At 39.5% G+C, this 26,319-nt stretch overlaps 1 protein-coding gene across 1 annotated transcript in view; it reads right to left on the bottom strand.

The window, feature by feature from the left end:
• Positions 1 to 313: 313 nt before the first annotated feature.
• The window catches only part of LOC309386064 (cation channel sperm-associated auxiliary subunit beta-like), a gene marked incomplete at its 5' end in the record, with an annotated part of 83,387 nt that continues 57,381 nt past the window's right edge, over positions 314 to 26,319 (bottom strand). The window contains 10 exons of the mRNA XM_081941026.1: positions 314 to 885; positions 4,777 to 4,851; positions 6,492 to 6,592; positions 8,129 to 8,267; positions 10,911 to 11,021; positions 11,312 to 11,422; positions 13,668 to 13,877; positions 16,480 to 16,619; positions 22,154 to 22,480; positions 24,314 to 24,510. Of these exons, the coding sequence (XP_081797152.1) occupies positions 670 to 885; positions 4,777 to 4,851; positions 6,492 to 6,592; positions 8,129 to 8,267; positions 10,911 to 11,021; positions 11,312 to 11,422; positions 13,668 to 13,877; positions 16,480 to 16,619; positions 22,154 to 22,480; positions 24,314 to 24,510 (1,627 nt within the window). The 3' untranslated portion in view covers positions 314 to 669. The remainder of the gene's footprint in view (positions 886 to 4,776; positions 4,852 to 6,491; positions 6,593 to 8,128; positions 8,268 to 10,910; positions 11,022 to 11,311; positions 11,423 to 13,667; positions 13,878 to 16,479; positions 16,620 to 22,153; positions 22,481 to 24,313; positions 24,511 to 26,319) is intronic.

Raw genomic sequence — 26,319 nt, 5'->3', positions numbered from 1 at the left:
CTAACCACTACGCTATCATGGCTCTTTTTCTTTCTTTTTTGCTATATATACTTTTGTTTTCCTTTGAAATTATCTCTGAATAACTTCTTAAAATTTAAAAATGTTCAGTGTAATGTATATTCTCATTTATATTTTATCAGCCTCATAATTAGGGAATTTCTCCCCACAGTAAAATACAGAATAATGCATTCATAATTTTGTTTTTAAATTTATTTGTTTTTAATCTTGTTTGTTCTTAACTTTGTTTAGTTACTTTTTTTTGCAATGTATTAACATAAATGACAATAACTGCTAGATTGGACTTACAGAGCTTTTAATCAAAAATAACTGGTACTTAATAAATACAGAGTTAGAATGGATATATATTTAATAACTCTTTTCTATTACATTTTAATTAAGTTATTATATACTGTTGAATGACATTTTCTGAACATCAGTCTACACTTTGGCAAAAATAAATGCATACATAAATAGCTTCCTCACTCAAAAGCTAAAAAGTGCATGGCAACAGCAACTAGAATAATGTCATATTTAGAAATAAAAGAATATTCTTTTTGTTATCTAACAAGAAAAAAACCCTAACTAATCCTTTCAATTTTTGTGGGCCAAATTAGACCAAAATAGCCACATACTGGCATGGCAGTGAGAACATTGTGGCATAATTAACAATTATGATTCGTTGCTTTCATATGATGCTTCACTGGCAACTGAAGTTTTTGATTCTACTTTGTTTCTGGTTTTCTTTCTTTTTAAAAAAGTTATCATCTGGATTTCATACATGTGCAGAAGAAAAGCTATAAAGAGAATCCCTCCTATTGACACAGCTACAACTGTACTGATGAGATAATGTCCAGGAAAAGCCAGTGGTGGATCATCAACATAAATCTGCAATAAAAATATATCCCGGTAAACTGAAATGTCATACTACTTTAAAAGGTGTATCTTGAGATAGATAACTTAAGTTTACATTAGTAAATGTACCTTTGAAGCCAAGTCTAGCATTGCAAGTTTAAATACGGATTTGAAAATTTATTACAATAAAGAAGAAGAAAGAGCAGCTACATTTCCATTTTAGGACTATTCAAAGTTTTAAAATACAGTACAGGTACCGTAATCCTTGACTTATGACCAATTAGTGACAGTTCGATGTTCTGATGGGCCTACCTGGGTAGTGGTGGTACTTATGACCTGAATTCGAAGATCCTGTAGTTGTATCCCTGTGGTCACCTGACCACACTCTATGGCAATTTGCAATGTTCTGTGGTCACATGAACACATTTTGTAACCATTTTATAAAAGGTCATGTAACCAATCATTTTATACCCAGCATAAGTTACGATAGTGATGGACAAGTTCCATTACAGTTGTAACCTGAGGTTATATGTATATTATAAGAACTGAATAAATGGATGGATGGATGAATATCAATAAATCAGTCAATCAGTGTCAACGTCTTGTAACGTTATATTTGTATTACTTAATGGTATATTTGCTTAACTTGCTTAAATTCTAGAAAGAGAAAAGTAGGGGCTCAGACTTGTGGGACATCCATTTTACTTCTCAATGGAACTATGTCTACATGGAGGGAAGTATAAATGAGGGTACCCCAAGGTTCTGTCTTAGGCCCAATGCTCTTCAACCTCTTCATAAACAGTTTAGATGAGGGAATAGAAAGGGAACTCATCAAATTTGCAGATGACAACAAACTACAGGAAATAGCCAAGACCTGAACACTGGGCCCTATCCAACAAAATGCAATTCAATGGTGAGAAAAGTACTGTAAGGTTTTATACTTGAGTAAGAAAAACCAAATGAATAGAATAGATTATACCTGGCTCAACAGTATAACTGTGAGAGGCATCTAGGAGTCCTAGTCGACAACCACTTAAATATGAGCCACCAGTGTGCTGCAGCTGCCAAAAAAGCCACTGCAGTCCTAGTCTGAATCAACAGAGGATGATCACCAAGATCACATGAACTATTAGTAGTGCTATATACTGCCTTGGTAAGACCAGACTTGGAATACTGCATCCAGTTCTGATCCCTGCAATACAAAACGATACTGAGACTCTAACAAGTGAGTAGAGAAGAACAACAAAGATGATTAGGGGGCTGGAAGCTGAAACATATCATGAATTGTTGTTGGGTATATCTAGTCTAACAAGGAGCAGGACTAAGGGTAACATGATAGCAATCTTCCAATATCTGAGAGGATGTCACAAAGAAGAGGGGAGTGAACTAGAGGTGGGTTCTTACCAGTTTGGACTGGTTCAGCCAAATAGGTACCGTGTTTCCCCGAAAATACGACATGTCCTGATAATAAGGCCATGCCACATTTTTCTGGTGGGCAAAAATATAAGCCCTACCCTGCAAATAAGCCCCCTGGACAACCACCTCCGGCCAGGCAGAGCACCACTCACCAACCTAGCAGTATCCCGAAGGTGCCAAGCCGCAGGAACCGGGGGGGGGGGGGCAAAGGTGATTGCATTGCTTGGCACCTCCAGGATAATAATAATAATAATAATATTTAATGCTTCTAGACCGCCCCCTCTCCCGCAAGGGACTCGGGGCGGTGTACAGTTCATACAAAATATAACAGGATACAATAAAATTAAATTAAATATGTACAGTTGACAATTGACATGGAGGAGGTTAAAATGTAGTTAAAAGAACTGTACAAAGCAGATATAAAATAAATTCAAACCCCTAAAAACAAATACAGTAAATTAAAAAGCCCCTAAAATAACCAGATATAATACATTTGCCAGGAGGGACAGTTGAATTATGCCAGGCCTGCTAATCGGAACAGGTGGGTCTTCAGTTTTTGCCGGAAGGAGCGGAGGTCAGAAGTGGTTCTAATGTGGATACTGCTAGGTTAGTGAGCAGTGCTGAGCCCAGCTGAAGAGGGTGCATTGCTGGGTGGCTGCCCTCTTACGAGTGAGCTCCCAAAGAGCCGGGCACAGCCTCATGGGCGAATGGCTGTGTTGCGCTCTCACAGCAGCGCAACACTACAGCCATGAAGCAACCACGCTCATGAGCAGCCACCTGGAAAACTCCCGTTCCAGCTGAGCAAACTACCATTCACTGATCTAGGGGTATCGCCAAGTCACGTGAGTGCCTGTTTGCCACTACCCGGCTCCCGCAGCTTGGCGCCTTCGAAATGCCAGTGAATGGCGGTCTGCATGGTTGGAGAGGGGGGTTGCATGAGCGGCTCTTCCGCTCTCGCTCATGTGCCTTCCAGCCTCATGATACCCTGGCCCAGCTCTCCCTGCAGAGCCAGAGCTCCTCCACTGCTGCTGCCGCTGCCTACCGCCACTGCCATCCCAGCATGGCTTTTTCGGCGGCTTCCAAACCGAGTCTTCTGGCAGTGGCCAATCTGGGCGTACACTCTATAGTTGTGGGCTAGCTGCAGACAGAGCGTACAACCATAGAGCGTACGCCCAGAGTGGCCACTGCTGGAAGACTCGGTTTGGAAGCCTCCAAAAAAGCCATGCTGGGATAGTGGTGGCAGCGGCAGTGGAGGTGCCCTGGCTCTGCAGAGAGAGCTGGGCCATGGCATCATGAGGCTGGGAGGCACATGAGCGAGAGCAGAACAGCCGCTCACACAGCCCCTCTCTCCAGCCGTGCAGAGTGCCATTCACTGGCATTTCGATGTTGCCAAGCCACGGGAGCCAGGTGGCGGCAATCACGCGGCTGGGTGACACCCCTAGGTCAGTGAATGGTGCTGTGCCCGGCTGGAAAGGGGGTTTTCTGGGTGGCTGCTTGTGAGCATGGTCACTTCATGGCTGTTGTGTTTGCTGCTGCGATAGCGCAACACAGCCATTCACCCATGAGGCTGTGCCCGGCTCTTTGGGAGCCCACTCGCAAGAGAGCAGCCACCCAGCAACCCCAAAACAATACCCCCCCGATAATAAGGCCCAAGCCATATTTTGTGGGTAAAAAGAAAATAAGACTCTGTCTTATTTTGGGGGAAACACAGTAGCAACTTGGCGCTCTGGGTCGCTAGAATCGGCAGCCACCCAGGCCTGCCATGCCCCTGAATTGGTTCTCTCGGCAGCACCTACAGCAGTGCCATCTTGTTTTTGGCTTCTGCGCATGCGCTTAAGCATTTTTTTAGTATTCCCTGAGCGAATTGGCAGTAGTAGCAGCCGGAATCCACCCCTGGAGTCAACATATTCTCCAAAGTACCTGAGAGCAAGACAAGAAGTAACAGAGGAAACTTATCAAAGAGAGAACCAACTTAGAATTAAGGCAAAATTTCCTGGCAGCGAGTACAATTAATCAGTGGAATGACTTGTCTCTAGAAGTTGTGGATGCTCAGACACTGGGTTTTTAAAGAAGAGATTGGACAGCCATTTATTTAGAATGGTATAGGGTCTCCTGGTTGAGCAGGAGACCAACCTCCAAGGTCCCTTCCAACTCTGTTCTTCTATGTATTTCTGTTACAACAATCTTTGAAGCAGGAAAAGTTCCACTTGCTACAAGGAAAGGAATAGAGAGTCTTCCTGTGCTCACGGCTCTTTTATTATGTTGGGGGCTATGAGGACCGGATGCAGTGTTTGCATTCTATCAATACTCATTTGTAGAAATGTTATCACTCAGAAATTGTTGTGGGGACACTTCAGACAATATCATTTAAATTTGTTGAAGATGGGATTGTTGTTGATTATATCTGTACTAAGTTACTGTATATAAATAATTTTGCCAATGTAATTATTCTATGTATTTGAGATTTGTTTCATAGTCTTCTATATTTCAATACTGTGAAAAATATACCTGAAATTCATCAAATAAATTGCAAAAGGAGACTCCGGGAATAGTGGATACTCTGAAATGGAAAAGTTCAGATCCCTGTTAAAAAGAAACATTATTTTTTATTAGTGCATAATAATATTTCTTTTGCTACAAATACATTTTCTGGCATTGCTTAATCTGCTAAAATTAATGTTATTTCGAAGGTCATCTTGAAGGATATGAATTTAAATGTCTGTGGGAATTTTCAGTCATCCAGGTTATGGTTGTCCCAAAGGTGCTTTTCCAAAAGACAAATGGACTTTCTTGTTTTTTTTCTTTGCAAACCCTTCTCCAGCATTCAAACAGAATTGAAAAAGCTTCTTGGATGAGAAGAAAACATTTTCAAGAAGAAAAAAAAACCCAAGAAAGTTCAACTGCCTTTTGGAAAAGCATCTCTGGGACCCGAATGGAAATGGATTGTTTTCTCTATTACCATTTTACTTTATTTGCAAAGTGGGATTTGCTGCCCTAAATAACTTGATTGGTTTTAGATAGGTGTCTTTATTTGGACAGATGGATAGGGATTTAAGTTAAACTACATTTATCATCTATTGACTGTCTATCTAGGCCAGGCGTGAAATGCTAACGGTTCGGGACGGTTCGCAGAACTGGTAGTAAAAAAATACTTTAAAAATTAAAAAAAAAAGTTCCGACCATCGTACGTTGCACAGCTGATCTTCGGACCTTTTTTTTTCTTTTTAAGCATTTTTTTACTACAGGTTCTCCAGAAAGGTGGGGGTGGGGGTGGGGGGTGCTGAAAAAGAAAGAAAGAAAGAAAGAAAGAAAGAAAGAAAGAAAGAAAGAAAGAAAAGGAAAAGAAGGGAGAAAGAAAGAAAAAGAAAGAAAAAGAAAGAAAGAAAGGGAGGGAGGGAGGGAGGGAAAAAGGAGATGAAAGAAGGACTACAAACCTGGCACTAGCCGCAGCTTCAGAGGATAATCCAGGGCTGGAAGGGACCAACGCTGTTCCAGCAGAACATTGTTAAAGTGAGTTTCTGTCTTTTGAGCCTCCAGTTCAGTGGTGGGTTTCAAATTTGTTTAGAAACTCTTCTGTAGGTGTGGCCTGCTTTGTGGGAGTGGCTTGCCAGCCATGTGACCAACTGGGAGTGGCTTGGCAGTTATGTGACTGGGTGGGCATGGCCAACTTGTAAAATGTGGTGAAACTCTCTCAACAACGCTCTTGCTTAGCAATCAAAATGTTGGCTCAGAAACTCTGACATTGAAGCACGCAATTCTTAAAGCTGTCAGGTTACAAGATCCTTGCACTCCTAACCCTTTAGATAAAAATAACCAGGGATGTTCAAACTTGACAGCTTTAAGACTTTAAGGTTTAGATAGAACTCTTAGAGGTGGGCGGGGCAATTGGTGAACCAGCCAATCAGTGAGTGGCGGGTGGGGCAAAGGTAGGGGGAGGGAGCTAGAACCGGTTCTAAATGGCACAGTAGATTCGTGGAACCTCTTCTATAGAAGAAGTTAGAACTGGCAGGAACCCACCCCTGCTCCAGTTACATAACTCCATAGCCACGCCCATCCAGTCACATGATCCCACCACACCACAAGCCACGCCCACAGAACCCTTAATAAAAAAAATAGATTTCACCACTGATATAGGCCGATTCTGCCTTCTCTGAATATTCATGAATATGCATATCATGGTCCAGTTTTTTCTATTCAATATACGTATTTTATCAGAAGCTTACAGTTATTGATATAGTTAGCCCATCTGGATTATACAACTTGCTTTTGATCTTCTTCTCCAAGTATGTCCTTAGTTTTAACAAACTTAATGTTTCATTGGTACCTGAAAAAATATTTAAAATAGTTTTTGAGTTATAGTTCTACACATTGTCTGACTATGCATTCCAATAATAAATGAATCTTACATAAAGGGTGACTAGCCAATGCTTTGAATAAAGATATCCTTTAGCAAAAACTAAAAATTTAGATTAGAAATCAGAAATGGAGATCTATCTGCAGCAGATTTTTTGTTATGATGATAACTTATGATGAAAGGGCAAACTTAAAACTTGGTAAAGCAAAGTATCATCAAAACTCTTTATCATGAGTAGAAACTTTTCAAGAATAGTGAAAATGAAAATGAAAGTGGATAGATCTGGAAAACAATATTTTTCATTTTAAGTTATTGTAGGTTTGGCAAGGAAGAGAGCATTACATTGTTGGAAGAAATGTCCTTGTGGGTTCAGATCCAAGTGGGGAAAAAGACACTGGAAACATGGAGACTGCTTGGAAAGATGGTTTAATGGTGGACAGGATCACATGGCTTGAACTCCTGAACAGAAAAGGGAGATCACATGCTTCCAGATGTTGGGTGAAGAAGAAAAGAGGGGGGGGGGCTTTGCTGAGAGCTCCTGGGTTTTTTATACTCTGTTCGGCCCCACCTCTATGTTTCCTGTTCCTGGATAAGAATGGATTCTGATTGGTTGTCAGACTCCCAGGGGTGGGGGTCTTAGCTAACTTTGTAGATTGTGTGTCTTTTTAAGTCCCAAGCTTGGTTGAGTTCCCATATGCCATGTGGTGAGTTTCTGTAGAAAGCTAATCCTATCTTTGTTATGTTGAGTAGACTAGCCCAGGCTTTAATCGCTCATTGAGAAAAGGGGGGTCAGGAAGCTGCAAGGAGCTACTTTGTCTTTAAAAACATGTTTCTCCCTTTTTGCATCCAGGGAAATATAATATTCTGCCTTTTCAATATTTCCCAGGATATTTCATTTTCCTAGGGGAGGGGAGGGGTCCTAACTTCCTACAAAAGAACATGGCAACACAAACATTTTGAACAGAATTTCTCAGAAAAATTCCTTCTGAACCCTAGCAGTCTGCTTCTTACTAAAATAGGACGTAAAGTGAGATTTGGACATTAAGAGTGATCATACGGGGACAGGCTGGATAGCCTCTCAGGGGCCCTTTCATGTTGTTATTATAAAGTAAAAGACGGAGTTTGAAACTTGCAAAAGAACAGGAAGTATGAAGCCTAGCCGCAGAGTTCAGCTAAAGTTCTCACAAAACCACAGAGTTCAGCTAAAGTTCTTACAAAGCCACGTAGCCATTATGAGACTAGAGCTCCATACCTGCGGCCCAGACAAAAGGGGAAGCAAGACAGTATCTGCTTATAAGGCTTCTTTCCTCAAGGTAACCAATCAGAAATGGGTTAAGTATTTCCGTGTTGTGCTGCTTTTGACAAAGTATAAGAATGTGTGCTTCCATTAGAAGAGTTGTTCAGAAGTTACATGCTAGCCTTTGACTAGCTTTTTGAACCTGGCTGCCAAATAAACTTCTCCTTGATCCTTAAACGTCTAAGCCCTTTTATTTTCTGCAACATTACCTGAAATAATCCAGTTTGTTCTATTGTTTACTTCGTTTATGGTGACAAAATAAGGAGATGTCAGATTAACAAAATAATCCTCCTCTTTCACAACAAAATAGAGAGGAAGGTTTACTACTGGAAATTTCATCCGCAGCGCCTAAAGACAAATGTACCATAGAGACAGAGATGTTAAAATCATTTTATATATTGTTACCAATGTAGTGCATGGTTTCAAATGAGATAGCATTCAGACAACATAGGGTCTACAAAAACCTACTTAAAGTTGCCAAATTCAAGTCAAGTGTCAGTGGGACTTTTGTTTTGAGAATATTTTTTTCCATTTGAAAGGTAAGAAGTTAGAGAAAGTGATTTAAGAAGAGATACTTTGTGGATTATTTTGCATCTTCTTCTCCCACCCACAGATGTCTTACAGGGGAGGAATGGGCAATTAATTTTCCCAAGGGGCCATTTGAGAAACTGGGATTGTTGTGGAGGACCAAACCAATAACTCCTGGCTGCACTCTGCCCACTCACCCAGAAAGCCATCCTTCAACCCAGGCAGCAGTGGGTGGCTGAGCCCAAGCCCTCACGCGATGACCACTGCCACCAGCACCACCACCTCATTCCTTAGGCCGTTCCAGGTGAGGGGTGAAGTGCTGCACAGGTGCAGAAAAGTCCTTTGTGTTCTTGCCGTCCTGTGACTGCCAGCTGACTGAAGGAGCCTACAGTGACTGGGCAAGAGCTGGACTTGACTCATCTCTCCCCCCTCCCCCCCCCCGTGGCATGCTTATTACATTTGATTTTTAATTACTGATTAACCTTACATGAGCCAGACAGGGACAGCCAAAGGGCTGGATGTAGCCTGGGGGCTGTAAAATGCCCAGGTCTGCTCTAGACACCAATAGTCAATCCATAATCAGATTTTCAGACAGGACTCCCAGTGATTCCCTTTCTATCCCTTCATCTAAATCATTGATGAAGATGTTGAAGAGTATTGGCCTACAACAAAGCCTTGGGGTACCCCACTGCATACTTACCTCCATGTAGATGCAGTTCTGTTGAGGACCACTACACATTGAGTGGTTGGTCAGTCAGTTGTGAATCCATCTGATGGTGATGCTGTCTAACCCACATTTTTCTATCTTATCAAATGGTAGGTTGTGGTCTACTTTATCAAACATCTTACTGGTGTCAAGGTAAACTATATCCTCAGCATTTTGCTGGCCCATTAATTTTGTCAGTTTGTGAAAGAACGCATAAGATTTATCTGGCATAATCTGATCTGATCTGTTTTTAAGAAACCCATGTTGGCTTCTAGTTAGGAGTTTGCTTGCCTCTAGGGGGTGTTTGTAGATTCATTGCTTGATAATCTTTTCCAGAATCTTCCCAGGTATTGATATATGACTGATAGGTCTGTAATATCCTGGATCAATTTCCCCCCTCCTTTTTTGAAGATAGGAATTACAACAGCTCTTTTGCAGTCATCTAGTGGTTCCCCGGTCCTCCAAGATCTTTGAAAGATATGGTTCAGTGGTTTTGCAGTCACATCTGCCAGTTCCTTCAGAACCTTGGGATGTAATCCATCTGGTGATGTGAACTCATCTAGACTGGATATGTGTTCTCTTATCATTTTATTGCTTATTTTGTCTTCCATTCCTAATCTGTGTTAAGCAGTTCTGCTTTCTCTCTGCTGCTTGTCACCTTCTTACTATTTTCTCCTATTAATGGATCAATTCCTAGACTTTTTTTCATGCTTTGTAAATGTTGAGAAAAACGTTTTGTTATTTTTGACATTTGTCACAAGTCTTAGTTCCTTTTGAGCCTTAGATTTCCTGACTTCATCTTTGCAGGTTTTGGTTATTTGTTGATATTTTGCCTTAATTATGTGCTCTTTTTCCACTTTTTATGCTTATCCTTTTTGGCTTTCAGTTTATCAGAGAGTTCTTTGTGCAGCCAAACTGGTTTCTTTTGAGTTCTCTTATTTTTCTTCCTCATTGGTATTGTGCTAGACTGGCCTTTTATAAGCTCACTTTTAAAGTTTCTCAAGCTTCTTGGGTTGTTTTCCATTGAGATTTCTTATCCATGGAGTCCTTCCCAGGTTATCTCTAACTTTATTCAAATAAGCTTTCTTAAAGTCCAAGACTCTGGTTTGGCTCCCCCACCCCTATTCCTTGTGCTTGCATAATGTTGAATCCCAACATGGCATGGTCACTCCCTCCAAGGTTCCTATAATTTCATCTCTGTTAGTGGAATTAAGTCCTGGTTGGGGAGTTGAAGTCCACAATTCTGAAAGGTGCCAAGTTGGGAAACCCCTGCTCTAGTTCCCATCCCTACCTTTGGAAGACAAAGCTGTCTGCTAGATTTGTCAAGTTTGTCATTTCAAGAAAGGTATGTTTGCATATTAAATTTTCTGGGTATCAGAAGAAGAGAATATTTGTAGCTCAGGTTTAAACTGTGGGATTCTTGGCATACTGAGGATGTTACCTAGTTTAGTAATGAAAGAAAACAACCAAGCTCAGAGAGTATTAAGGATGCACACTACCTATGTAGAGGCTTCTTGATCCGTATTGGGTGGTAAAAAATAGTTGAACATTCCATTTTTGGAATTCTTTTCTTAGAGAGGTGTGCCTCTCACACTTTTTTTAAAAAAATACTGCTAATTAAATATGACATAGTTGATTGTATTTGTTTCTGAGTGTTACTGTGTCTTTGTAAACCCAGTCCCTATCTCCCAAAATTATTTCTAGAATGAAACCCTTTCCAAACACATTAATTTAAGTAGGAGGCAGTTAAAGCTTACCTTCTCTTTACAGTCGGAAAAGGCAACAGAAAATGACAGCTTCATATTATCAGTACAACTGCACTCAGCTCGGCTTGATTTGTTAGCACACTGTTTGTACTTTCCAGAGGCCTGTGGAAAAGATATCTATTGATCTAAGACTGAACAGTGATCTGGTTTTTAAGTCAGTGACATTTTTTGACTATCATTTGCACACATGTAGGCTCTTAAACAGTAGAGTAGGGATGGAAAGGGATTTGCAACTGCTTTTCATTCTTAAAAGTGACTTGTAATTTATGAATACACTTGTATATTAACATTGTACATGGAAAAAAAGCATAGAAGCAAGGTATTTTAAGTTTATTTAAGTCTTAAAAATCATGGCATTCAAAGGACAAAAATGATTAATAACCAAAACTTACTTTTGATCCTTCAAAATGATCTCTCAATCTAGGTTTACTTGGATCTGCATTATAAATATTATCTGTGAGTGGAACAGCAATTCCCATTACAGATGGTGGTCTATAGTTCACCTATATCAAAAATAACAACAAAAACTGTTGAGGAATACAAAGTGTACTTCAGCATCCTTTTTCTAATCCCAAACTCCTACTTATTAGTATTATTGATTCCTATGAAATTACGCTACCCTGATTCCAGTGAAAGTGGTCTTTAAAAATTGTGCTAGAAATTGCAGACTTCAGTATAATTTATGTAATCAAATATGCATGTGCAGGAGATTTCCCCTTCCCAAAAAACATTAGCCAGCTAGTTGTTACTCATGTCTGTAATTATGACAAAGTGTTGTAAACTCTAGATACAGAACGATATAGTAATTTCCTCAAAAGCAAAGTGATGAGGTCAACAAACCCACAAACCTCAAATAAAGAATAACGAAAGAAAATCTCTACCTACATATAAGGGATAGGTGGCCACGGTGTTACCACTAAACACACAGGTTTTTTTTACTTACTAGACTATTGAAAGCAATCTAGTTCATAAAAGGCAAATGGATTACCTTCAGGAAATACATATACAAAATATCCACCCAATCCACACACAAAAGAGGGAATAGGTACACATGTACATATACAAGACAAATAAAGGATACATAATTTTACACAAAGTTTAAGTGTAACACACCCACCCTTAGACTCCAACTCCATTTCACTCATGGGACCCAGGAACTACTCTTCTGGGGTTCCAAGAATCCTACTGGAGTTCTGAAGCTTAGCTATGAATCTGTGACCTAAAATTAATGGGATCTCCTGGGTTTTTCTATACTCTTGGAGTCTGGAGATGCAAAGGGAATTAGAAGGGTATAATTGGTACTGATGGATCCAAAAGCCAGAGCTAGGTTTCAGTTGTCCTCTCCAAAGAGGTTGAAAAAGATGGCTTGCAACACTTTCTATTCGGGCTTCAAAAGATGCGTAAAAATGTGCAGGAGAAAAAAAAAAGTAATACTGGAATAGGCACTTTAAGCTTTCACGTTATGCTGCTATATGCTGGGGCCTAAATCCAAACATTGCACAGTCCTAATGTTTTAGGACAAATAGCTCTGACCAAGAACTTTGCAGTGACTGGATTTCTGCTTTCACTATATATTATGATTGTATAGTTGGGGCAACAGAGGCAAAGATCAGGGTATGCAACAAAAAAATGGTTTGCAAGAAAACACCAGATGGGAGATCTTCAGAATTTTTTTAAATGATATTTCTGAACAGATTTATTTGTAGGTGACTTTCAATAAAAAGTGCTAAAAACAGTTAAAATTAGAAAAAACTGAATAGAAAAGTGAAAAACCAAGATGATGGGAAGCCTGGGAATGGGAATCTTCTCTACCAGTCAGACACCCCAAGGCCAAGCAACAGAGTCAAGTTCTTAGGCTCTGCATAAGGTCAGGAGTTTTTGGGTGGACCTCACCTCTGACTGGAGAATATTCCAGAGGGCAGGGCCCAGAGCATTAAAAATCTTTTTCCTGGACCCCACAAGCCAACTTTTTGGCTGATGGGATCTGAAGTAGGCTCTTTCCCCAGGAACGAGTGCGGCAGGCTAGTCCCATCACAATGAGATGATTTCTCAGATAACATACTTTATCATTGTAGATGGCCACTGTACTTGTCCCCCCCCCTTTTTTTATATGTGTGTCATGTACTCTGTAATTTTTTTTGCTGCCTATACTTCTTGCTTTCGTAACATCAATCAATGTTCTCCTCTAAGTATGGTAAAAAAAATCAAGATGACAGTTATGAGATTGAAGCTCTGTCTGCTTTTTACGTGGATTGCACACACAGTAAACATACAAATATGAGCAGAGTTTCAGCAACCCTTTGTGGCTGCCATCTTGACTTTTTTTATCTCACCTTGGGGACATCACTGCATCAATTGAGAGTTTCTCTTAACTTCTAGCGTCCATATGGAGAGTCAGGAAGACTAGCCACTACTGGAATGATTGTACACTGAAGATTGTCAAATTCTCTCAACCTTGTTTTCCTCATCATTACACTTGATATGTTGCTAACCAATGCTATCTCACAAATAAGCAAAGCACACTCAACTATATCTTACCCATGACAAATTTGCTATAGTTTCCTTATAGTTTAAAAATAATAATTCATTTCCCAATTAAAGGAATGAATACAATGTAATTCAGTTGCATACCCTGATCCCAGGTGTCTGATTAGGTCCATCTCTGAAACAGTAGTGGCCAGAGACCATATTTCTACATTTTTGTTTTCTCCTGTCTAGAGCATTTTGAAAATTCTTCAGTATCCTTACCGGCAGAACCTTCAAATATTTACTGATCCCCGAATAATTGTACCCGAAGGTATTCGCCGAAGACAGCCAGTCGGATGAAGACAGTTTATAAGGTAGAACATAGTGTGCTGCTTTAAGGTAGGAGCAGGAACTCTTCAAGGTTAATACAATACATAGAACATCACATAAGAGACTGCCATATGGCAGAATCACAGCTAAGGTAGTTTTACCCTAGGGATGATAATTAAAAAGCATTATATTAATTTGCCCCAATATAAAATAAATAATTATTATCCCATCATAAGACATTATCTACAAAAGCTCAAACATTAAAATGCTTAAATAGCTAAGCTGTCTTTCATTACAATAGTTCAAGAATTCTAGGCGGGAGAAATATATCTTCAGTGGTGATATTATTTGTACATTGAAATACAGCAAATATAATGTATGCATTTTAAGAGAATCTTTCAAGTCAGCTAATGAGAAACAATAACACAAAAATTCTCCATTTAAAAAAGTATATATTGTTGCTTTCAGAAATCTTGCAGTGTAGTCCTAGAAATACTAGGAATTTAATTGGGCACAAGATAGTACATGTCACAATTTAATGTAGGGTAGTTAGACTGGACCAGATGAATTCCTGCCTTCATACAAACTTCTTCAGGCATTCTTCTAGAAGTCAGTGGCTTATGTATGGAGAGTGATGGGTCTGTACACACTGGTCACTCATCCTTACCTCCCTAACTGTTCTTCTTCCTGCTTGAGCAGAGCAAGAAGGGTTCTGATGGCAGTTTGCTTGAATGTGAATAAAACTCTATATTGAATTGTGGATCCTGCTTTATCAACATATGCACTGTAATCTCATGAAACATTATGACATGTTTAAGTACATGTGAGCAAAGTTTCCATTTAAGCTGCCTGGTTTCCACCTGAGAAAATCTGCAGAAAGGAAAACACCTGTTTGCGAGGTGCTGTCTTATATATTTGAGCATTTCTGGTCTGTTTTGATATTATTGATCATAGCATCTTCTGGACCACCTGCAGGGAGGTTTGGGGGCATTGTTTTGAAGTAATTCTGCTCATTACTTCTGAATGGTTTCTATCGGTTGCAGTGGAGAAGGAGAGGTTGTCCCATAACCGCTAATTAAGGCATACATCAACCTCTTGCTTTGTAACTTTTATATGAAACTCCTGGGAGAGTCATCCAATGTGCTGATGGACTATGCTATGCTATGCCATGCTATGCCATGCCATGCCATGCCATGCGATATGATACGATACGATACGATACGATACGATACTATACTATACTATACTATACTATACTATACTATACTATACTATACTATGCTGCCCTATGAGGAAGATCCTGCTGTTCTGATTTGCTGCCTTTTTGGTAACTGTTAAGGTCTGAACAGGAAAAAACAGGTTCAGATTGAATCAAAAGCATTAATGAGTTGCAGTTTATACATCATGGTTCTTCGTTGGTATCAGTGTTATCCCTAAACAGACAGGCATTTCCTGTCCAGGAACACAATCATGGTTTAGGGGTCCTTCTGTATTTGCAAATAGAGACTGTGACTAAGAGGGATTAAAATTATATGTGAGGGGAAAGTCTCTTTGATGTTCCAATGCTCTAATGTTTGGAACTTACTTTGCCAAAAGGCCCTCAGACCTGTCTGTGGCTCCCAGGGTTCTACCCTGTTTTCCCAAAAATAATACCTCCCCAGATAATAAGCCCATCAGATGTCAGCGTTCCAAATATCATGTAGAATTACATGAGCGCATGTGCTAAAATAATCCCTGTTTTTGGGGGGGGGGTCAAAAGAAAATTTCAGGGAAACACGGTAGAAATTACTGAGAAGGTTCCATTGTTGAGCTGGCCATTTTTATCCTTTTGTTGCCTGGGGTTTATATCTTTGGTTTTTCTAACATTAATATGAAATTTTACAATTTATATATGTGTTTTTTACATTGTTATTTTATCTGATTATTTTGCAGAATCAGATATGGAAAATCCCTCCTCCCTCCCTCCCTTCTTCCTTCCTTCTTTTCCCTTCTTCCAGTGGTGGTTTTCAAAAAAATTTAGAACCTATTCTGTAGGTGTGGCCTATTTTGTGGGCATAGCTTGGTGGTCATGCATGTGAGTGACCAACTTGTAAAATGTTGTGAAACTCATTTAACAACACTCTTGCTTAGCAACCAATATTTTGGGCTCAGTTGTGATCATAAGTTCTCTTTCTTTTTCTTCCTTCTGTTTCCTTTCTTTCTTCTGTCTCTCGCTCCCTCTTTCTTTCTTTGTTTTCTTCCTTTGTTTTCCTTCCTTCCCTTCTTCCTTTATTTCTTGTGTGTCTCTCTCTCCCTCCCTCTTTCCTTCCTTCCTTCCCTCCTTCCTTCCTTCCTTCCTTCCTTCCTTCCTTCCACATGGCAATTGATCCTGGGAAGTCTATTGTGGCTGGAAGCACACAGCTTCCTTCATCTTAGAGTTCACTATCTACCTGTGTGGTGGCAGGAATAAACTTGGGAATTGAAGGGATGACAACCACTGGTTGAGAATACCTGAAGAAGATCATTTGTTTACAACTCTTTGAACTACTCCACGTTTATTCTGACCTGTATATTAGTTCAGACTGGAATCTCTGTGTTACAGTTAATACTCTTTAATATTCATTCCCTATATTATACCTATCCCGAGAAGAGATTTATACTTAAGCAGATCAAAACAAGTTTATTGTGCAATATGTATTGGATAGAAAGGGCTCGCCTAAACATTTGAGATCTAGCTACATAGTAAACTCTATCAAACAATTGAGCAAAACAGTTTGGGTATTACCTGTTCAAAAAATTTATTGTGAACAAAGATTTTCAATATATAACTATGATTATCATCCCAGTAATCTTGTGTACTCAGATCTAATAGAGCAGGCTTTCCAACTATTACTCTCATCAGATACTGATGAAACACTATGAAAGCTGTGGATTGAAACAACCATGAAAATTATATTTATTTTTACTATTGGTTTTCTGCAGAATAATTTCAAATAAGAAGAGGAACACCTATTATTTTACAGACCATTTACGCAGATTATAATTTCTGAAAAACAAATAAAGCTAAATAAAGCTATTAACTGGAGCTAGTAATTACATATTGCAATACAATACAATAGCAGAGTTGGAAGGGACCTTGGAGGTCTTCTATTCCAACCCCCTGCCTAGGCAGAAAACCCTATACCATTTCAGACAAATGGCTATCCAACATCTTCTTAAAGACTTCCAGTGTTGGGGCATTCACAACTTCTGGAGGCAAGCTGTTCCACTGATTAATTGTTCTAACTGTCAGGAAATTTCTCTTCAGTTCTAAGTTGCTTCTCTCCTTGATTAGTTTCCACCCATTGCTTCTTGTTCTACCCTCAGGTGCCTTGGAAAATAGTTTGACTCCCTCTTCTTTGTGGCAACCCCTGAGATATTGGAACACTGCTATCATGTCTCCCCTAGTCCTTCTTTCTCTTAAGCTAAACATACCCAGTTCCTGCAACCATTCTTCATATGTTTTAGCCTCCAGTCCCCTAATCATTTTGTTGCTCTTCTCTGCACTCTTTCTAGAGTCTCCACATCTTTTCTACATTGTAGCGACCAAAACTGAATGCAGTATTCCAAGTGTGGCCTTACCAAGGCATTATAAAGTGGTATTAACACTTCACGTGATCTTGATTCTATCCCTCTGTTTATATAGCCTAGAACTGTGTTGGCTTTTTTGGCAGCTGCTGCACACTGCTGGCTCATATTTAAATGGTTGTCCACTAGGACCCCAAGATCCCTCAGTTACTACTATTGAGCAAGGTGCCACCTATACTGTACCTGTGCATTTCATTTTTCTTGCCTAAATGTAGAACCTTACTCTTTTCACCATTGAATTTCATTTTATTAGATAGTGCCCAATGTTCAAGTTTGTCAAGATCCTTCTGTATCTTAAGCCTGCCTTCTGGAGTGTTGCCTATTCCTGCCAGCTTAGTGTCATCTGCAAATTTAATGAGTTCCCTATTTATTCCCTCATCCAAATCATTCATGAAAATGTTGAAGAGTACTGGGCCCAAAACAGAGCCTTGGGATACTCCACTGCATTCTTCCCTCCATGTAGATGCAGTTCCATTCAGGACTACACGTTGAGTGCGGTTGGTCAGCCAGTTATGAATCCATCTGGTGGTGATGCTGTCTAACCCACATTTTTCTACTTTATCTAGTAGTAGGTTATGGTCTACCTTATCGAATGCCTTACTGAAGTCCAAGTAAACTATATCGACGGCATTCACAAATGCAACACAAACATAGCAAAGGCAACATTAAAAATAAAAATATGGTTTTCTGCCTGGATGGTCTTCTGTAATGAGCCGAAGGACAGAAAGGGGGAGTAGTGAGCTCCCTCCCATATTTGGGCATACCAGGGGTTGTAACACACACACACACACACACACACACACACACACACACACGTATGTGTATATATATGTATGAATATATATATATATATATATATATATATATATATATATATATATATATATATATATATATATATATATATATATATATATATATATATATATATATATATATATATATATATATATATATTTGTGTTACAACCCCTGGTATGCCTAAATATGGGAGGAAGGTCACTACTCCCTCTTTCTGTCCTTCGGCTTCATCACAGAAGACCATGCAGGCAGAAAACCATATTCTTATTTTTAATGTTGCCTTTTATATTTGTGTTGTATTTGTACTGATAAATAAATAAAGGGAGACTAGTATAGATCTATTTCGAGCTAATTAGCTCTCATCAGCTAGCCATACCCTTACTGCGATTTGAACCTGTGCTGTTATATATCTCAGGCAGGAGCCTTAGCCACTAAGCCACAGGATCGCCTCCTTATCAGTTGAGCCAGGGAAATAAGTATATATTTGTGTTACAACCCCTGGTATGCCTAAATATGGGAGGAAGGTCACTACTCCCTCTTTCTGTCCTTCACCAGGCTTATATGAGAATTCGGTCAGTCCTGCAGTGGTCAAGTTTCCTGACGACTCAACTGCACAGTCTCCTGATGTTCCACAAGACTCTCCACCAGCGGCTCTTCCTTTGGCCACCGCCTCTGAACTAAGGCGATCTGGGTGGAGCCGATGCCGGCCAGCGTATTTGGCTGACAACGCATGTGCTAACTGGGAGGAGAGGGGTGTCAAGTCCTAGAGGCTACAACGCCATTGACTATCATTGCTGGCCCCTGATTGGTTGAGACACGAGCAGCCAGCTGGTGGGAGAATGCAGCCATTCTATTGGTTCAGCGTCTGACAGCTCTAGTATAAAAAGTGCTGTCAGCTGTCAAATGTTGCTGTTTGCCGGGTCGAGGTTTGTCTTACATTTTGCCATGTTATACTGATAATAAAAATTGTGTTAGCTTCAACGGCCTTGCCTCAGTTCCTGTCTGCCTCGTTCTCCCTACAGAACAGTCATTTTGTCAAAGTATGCAATAAGATTTGACTGGCATGATCAGATTTTGACAAACTTATGTTAGCTTTTGGTTATGACTTTGTTTGCCTCTAGGTGTTTGCAGATTCATTGCTTGATTTCTTTTCCAGAACTTCCCAAGTATTGATGTAAGGCTGATAGGTCTGTAGTTTGCTGGATCCATTATTTTTCTTTTTTTTGAAAATGGGAGCTACATCAGCTCTAGTCCTCTGGTAGTTCCCAGTGTTCCAAAATCTTTGACAGATATAGTTCAGTGGTTCTGAGATCACATCTGCCAGTTCCTTCAGGACCTTGGTTTGTAATCCATCTGGTCATGGTGATTTGAATTCATCTAGGGTGGACAGATGTTCTATTACCATTTTTTGGCCTATTTTAACTTGTATTCCTAATCTGTTTTTTATGGCACTGTTTTTGATATGTTGGAATATTTTTTCCTTTTGTGTAAAGATAGATGCAAAAAATGAATTGAGCAATTTTCCATGTTGCATATCAACATGTTGCATACCTAGGAGTAATTATCTCAAATGATCTAAGCCTCACAGCTCACTGTAACAGCATTGCCAAAAAGGCACTAAGAGTTGTTAACCTAATTTTGTGAAGCTTTTTCTCCAGTAATACTGTACTGCTAATTAGGTCATACAAAACCTTTGCCAGACCAATCCTCAAATATAGCTCTTCTGCCTGGAATCCATACTGTATATTGGACATTAATACAATCAAGCAGGTCCAGAGGTATTTCTTGGGAAGAGTACTCCACTCCTCTGGTCACAATAGAATACCTTATGTTACCAGGCTTGAAATTTTGGGCTTGGGCAACCTTGAATTATGTCACCTGCAGTCTGACCTAAACATAGTACACAAAATTGTCTGGTACAACATCCTACCTATCAAGGACTACTTCAGCTTCAACCACAATAATACACGGGCAAACAGTAGATATTAACTCAAGATAAACTGCTCCAAACTCGTTTGCAGAAAATGCAACTTCAGCAATAGAGTGGTCAATGCCTGGATTGCTCTACCTGACTCCGTTATTACTTCTTCTAACGTTAATCTAAGCTTTAACCTTAAACTGTCTACTGTAGAACTTACCCCATTCACAAGAGGCCTGTAAGAGGGTGTGGATAATTGCACCAGTGTGCTTACCATCCCTGTCCTACTGTCCCCATTTATTTGTACTCATTGCATGTGCTCATGTCCATGTTTATACTTATACACATTATCTCGTATATGTTTGACAAACTAAATTCAAATAAATAAAATAAATAAAACAAATGTCTTGCCATTTTCTCCCATTAATGGACCAATAGTTTCCTTGACTTTTTTCTTGTTTTTTACATGTTTAAAGAAGCTTTTTTTTGTTATTTATTTCTTTTGTCACAAGCCTTACTTCATTTAGCTTTCCTGACTTCATCTTTGCAGGCTTGGGATATTCTGCCTTAGTTATGTACCTGTCTTTTAACTTTTTATACTTGTCATTTTTGTGCTCAGTTTATCAGAGAGCTCTTTGTGCAGCCATGCTGGTTTCTTTTGAGAGCAGTTATTTTTCTTCTTCATTGGAATTGTGTTAGACTGGGCTTTTGTAATCTCATTTTTCAAAAATTCCCAAGCTTCTTTTCCAAAGCACCAGAAGACAGGACAAGAAGCAATGGCTGGAAGCTAATCATGGGAGATCCAACTTACAACTAAGGAGAAATTTCCTGACAGTCAGAATAATTAACCAGTGGAAAAGCTTGCCTTTAAAAGTTGTGGGTGCACTAGAGATTTTTAAGAAATTGGACAGCTATTTGTCAAAAATGGTATAGAGTCTCTTGCTTGAGTTGTGTTAGGACTAGAAGACCTCTGAAATCCCTTACAACTCTATTATTCTATTACTCTATACCCAGTGGTGGGTTTCAATTTTTTTTAGAACCTCTTCTATAGGTGTGGCCTGCTTTGTGGTAGTGGCTTGCTGGCCATGTGACCGAGTGGGAGTGGCTTGTTAGCCATGTGATCGAGTGGGAGTGGCTTGGCAGTCATGTGAGTGGGTGGGCATGGCCAACTTGTAAAATTTGGTGAAACTCACTTAACAACACTCTTGCTTAGCAACCAAAATGTTGGTTCGGAAACTCTGGCATTTGAAGCATGCAAGTCTTAAAGCTGTCAAGTCACAAGACCCTTGCAGCCCTAATCCTTTACAAAAAAAAACCAGGGATGTTCAAACTTGACAGCTTTAAGACTTTAAGGTTTAGATAGGACTCTTAGAGGTGGGCGGGGCAATTGGTGAGCCAGCCAATCAGTGAGCAGCAGACGGGGCAAGCGTGGTGTGGATGGGTGGGGGGGAGGGAGCTGGAACTGGTTCTAAATGGTGCAGTAGATTTGTGGAACGTCTTCTATAGAAGAGGTTAGAACTGGCAGGAACCCACCCCGTCTATAAAATGAAGTAAAATCACAAATACAATCACAACTTTAGTTAAAAACTGTTTTGTTTAACAACCCAATTGCCTGTCCCATTGTGGTCAATAAATGAGAACTGCCAGTATTGTCCTATTTAAATCTTTTTGATTCTAGTTACCTATGCTAATAATTTTATTATTATAATTTTACATTAAAATTGATAAGAGCTTGAAAGGCAATTAATGATTAATTAGGCAAGGATAGTATTTTTCCCCAGTATAGAGTCAATCACCATCTAAGAAATTTTGCTTCAGAAGGTTGTAGTGGGGGCCAGGGATGACATTTTTCAGCCTTCTCTACAGATTGAGAAGCAGATAAATGAATTATGCATTTCAGAGCCTGATATTTCTATTTTGAACATTTTAAAGATAAAAAAGGCAGAGCTGCCTACCCATGAATAGCAGTGAATATTTGCACTGAGGTTATTAAAAACATACATTTAACTTAAATTAATATTTCCCTGCTGTAAAAACCTATTGTACATACATCTATAACACATTGAGAGTTAAAAAAGAGAGAAAGATACATGCATGATTCCAGTGGTTCTTACCAGTATTAACTGGAGTTACTCTGAATGAAAAATGCAATTTCCCCCCAAGATCCAGGTATTTAATGGCATGGAGTGGTAGATCATCAAACTGTTGTACTACATATCTACATTCGTCAACTACAATTTTCCATTTTCTGCCATTTGTTGTGCCAAAGTCATACAGAAACCACTCATCAGGTGGAAAACTGTGGTTTAGAAGCATTTTTTCAGGCAAAGTGGCCATTCCTAAAGCGTTATAATCATCCACAACCGCAGTGATAAAGAAACTGCTAGTGCCTGGAATCACCACTGTCTTTTCAACATCAGTTGCTTTAAATACATTAGTACCTGAAAAAAATTACACACAGAGAGCTGTCATTAAAATGAGTTGACATTAAAATGAATAAGACTAATTTATTCAAAAATAATTGCCTGGCCTATGCCAGCTTCACTTAGTATAAGGAACCTTAATTAACAATATTTTATTGTTAATTACCTTAATTAACAATAAAAGGCACATTTTCACCATAGTTTGCTAGCCATGTATGACAGCACACTTAGATTAATTCCGCTTGTCATTCTTCTTTAGAATGAGGAAACAAACACAACTATCAGCTTTCTGGGAACTGAGGATGAAAGGGTTCTGTCTCAGGTGATGCAGAAAATGGCAAATATGTGGGGAAGAAAACCAAGATAAAGCCTTCCAAATTGACAATATTCTTTATGCCAAGTGAAGTTCTTAACCACTATGGTGCTTCAGCAGTACTGGAAAGGCAAAGATATATTCTGCAGAAAGTTTAGAATGCACACGTGATAAGGTGTGTTGGATATGTTAACTGACCCAAGTTACTTCTAAAAATAAAAGTGGTAGGACATAAACAAACGAACAAACAAACATTAGCCCAGTTGAATGGATGATTCTCTGCCAAGAAACCAATGAGCTATTGAGGATAGCCCACAACCAACTGAAACACTGTAGCCCAAAGTGACAAAAGCATTCCAAGTGTCAATATTACCTGGATTTTTTAGGCTTCATTATCAGCCTTTTAATAAAGATGATAATTAGCCTTATTAGCATAGCATCTGTGTCTCCTTCTGAAGTGCGGGAAACCATGTTTTGTTTATCTAAAAATGTGTCTGAAAAGGACTATAGCCACTGGAAATAAAGTTTTAATTCAACAAAAATCAATTTTTCAGACTCAGAAATGCAAAGATGCAGTATATGAATAAAAGAAAGGCTGATGAAGGAGGCAGACAACGGGGGAGCCAGGAGGAGGTAAATGCTAGCTGATAATCCCTTGGAAGAGAACACAATGTAAAGAAATGGTACAGGGAAAGGGCACACATCTGAGGAGCCAGTTGAGGTCTTTGGTCCAGTTGTGTAACCTATACATCCATCAGGGACAATCAGTAGTCAAAGTGTGCATAGGAATGTGGAGAAATATACAGGTGCCTTTCACAGGAGAAGTGATGGTTGGAGTGGAGCTCTTTTTGACTTGAGACTGCTGGAAGCAGTCTGAATGCAAACAGAACAGAGCCACTCCTGCTAAATGAACTTTTGGACCCCGTGGAGTGAAGTGATTGAACGTCAAGCGGACTAGAAGATGGTTGCAACAGACAATGTAATAGCATGAAAAAGAAGAAATCAAGAGAGAGCTCCTACCTAAAGGAGGGGTTGGGCTTTATGGAGAATAGGGAATTGATCAGGAAGATCTGCCATTTGCTGCTTGTTATTTTTTCCTGGGTTCTGGGAAATTTCAGTCTTGATAGTTCAAAAGTCTCACCATAATAAACACCTTTATAGGATTTAGCTCCCTGACCAGGTTGAGGAAACATTGAATGTGTGTTTGAGAAACCATAATTTGGAATTTTACAATGTTTTCAAGAGATTTGCTAAGTTGGATCTTGACCCATGGTATCCAGCTGAAATGGAATACCATTCATTTTGTATAACAAAAAATATGGCTTTTAACATTCTAGGCATAACAATTTTTTCTTGTTCTTATAGGATTTCCAAAGGATTTCAGATACCACAGTAGTACACTTAAGGCATTAACAAGTATAGCTGTTCAGAATTTAGAAAATGTTGATATTTAAGAGAAATACTGAAGGGTACAGAAGCAGGACTCGCCTAAGCAAATTCAGAACCAAAAGTTCTTCATTATCGAACGATTGACATACCTGCAGTAGTAAGTGCAAGTTGATATAATTTAGAGGTAGCATTAAGAGGTTGAATGATTAAAGTATTTGCTGTACAAGGGCTGTCAGTTACAGACTCAACAGGAAAATCCTCCAGAACATCTACCAAGACAGATGTTACAGTTCCTTCAGGATTTGCACGTGTGAAGATTGTGTTAATTATACCTGATCCTCCTGGCCTTAAAAAAAAAAGTAAATATTATTATCTTGATAGTTTTGTCCAATTGCATTCTATATCTACCACAATTATAGCTTTTTCTCTCAGAAACATTCTAGGCTTGGTCCTGTTTTCTGCTTTGAGGTAGCATGTGTTTCTGCTGTTAACACCTGTCATCTAAGGCAGGGATGGCTAACCTTTTCTGGACTGAGTGCCCAAAGCATGCACGCAGGCACATGAATGCACATGCATATGCCTGAACCCCCAAAATGCAATGTGCAGGCACCCCTCACATGCCCCACATGCATGAATGTGCGGGCCACTGCACTTGCCCCACCCCCCATTCTTATGGCCCCCATGCGTGCTCCGCTCCTATGCATGCATGGCAGAGACCCAACAATCAGCTGGCTGCTGGGAGGTACATGCGCATGCGCAGCAGAGCCGAACTGGGACAATGGCTCACGTATGCACAGAGACGGCACTGTGTGCCACCTGTGGCCCACGTGCCATAGGTTCGCCATCGCAGTTCTAAGGGGTTCCCATTCGAGGAAATAACTCATCCTTGATTCTATATATTATAAGAGAAGGTGATCTTGATTTTTAATATTCAGATTAAAAACTCTGGAACAAGCACCATGATAAATAAACTCATTCTCTGTTCATTGCGGTTTAGTGGAGTTCAGCAGGATGTCAAGTTTAAGGGCATCTCCATACTTTTCATTGCAGAGGTGGTATTCAGCAGGTTCTGACCAGTTCTGGAGAACCGGTGGCAAAAATTTTGAGTACTTTTAACTGGTAAATACCACCTCTAACTGGCCCAATCCCCATCTATTCTCTGCCTCCCGAGTTCCAGCTGATCGGGAGGGAATGGGGATTTTGCAGTAACCTTCCCCTGGAGTGAGAGGGGGGAGATTTTATAATAACGTTCCCCTGTCACCCCCACTAAGCCATGCCCACCAAGCCACACTTACAGAACTGGTAGTAAAAAAAATTGGACCCCACCACTGCCTCATAGGATTTGTGGGCTTGTTTTTCCTCCTAAATTCTACTGTTTATAAGATAAGGGACAAAGCTTAAGGAAGGGAAGATAAGTTTGAAATTATTTATCATTGACATGTCACAAGGTAACATTTTATCAATAAATTTTAAGAATTAACAGGGGATTGTGTGTATCTTATAATTCTGAATCTTGACTATCAGCGGTAGGTAGAATTGTCAGAAAGAGTTTTGATTTAAAGTTTCCTCTATAAGCTGTTCTGATGATGCTTTTATTAAGGATTTACTAAGAGTCATAATACCTTTCCTTTTCAAAGTCATTGTAGCAGACACATTGTGGCCATCAGTATTCTCTTCCATTTTATGGGTAGTTGGCTTGATATTATTCCAGGACTTTTTATTAAGCAGCAGGGTTCTAATATGTGGGTCAAACTCCACAATTTGAATAGATTTGAAAACTCTCCATGAATTTGCTTACTTTAAGTAACATGAATATAAATTGAACTTTTATATTTAATTATAACTCTGTAAGTACTGAAACTTCTTACAAAACCTATCCATAACTTCAATTAATCTGCAACATATGGATATGGAGAAGCTGACTCGGAGAACATATTATTGCTTTATGGGAGACTCATTAACTTTTGAAATGAGAAGGTTTTCAGCATTAAGCATTATTTACAATGGTTGCCAAATTTGTCCAAGGAGTAGACCCATCAAATGGCATATTAGCATATGTGTATCTTCCCTTATATTGTTAACAGTTTCTTCAAGCATGCAAGCTCTTATACACCTTCTTGTCTGATATTCATACTAACAGGAGAACCAAAGATGG

Source organism: Natrix helvetica (assembly GCF_964273705.1).
Source record: "Natrix helvetica genome assembly, chromosome: 1".
Taxonomy (NCBI): domain Eukaryota; kingdom Metazoa; phylum Chordata; class Lepidosauria; order Squamata; family Natricidae; genus Natrix; species Natrix helvetica.
The sequence above is the reverse complement of the archived record's forward strand: the minus strand, read 5'-3'. Positions and strand labels throughout refer to the sequence as shown.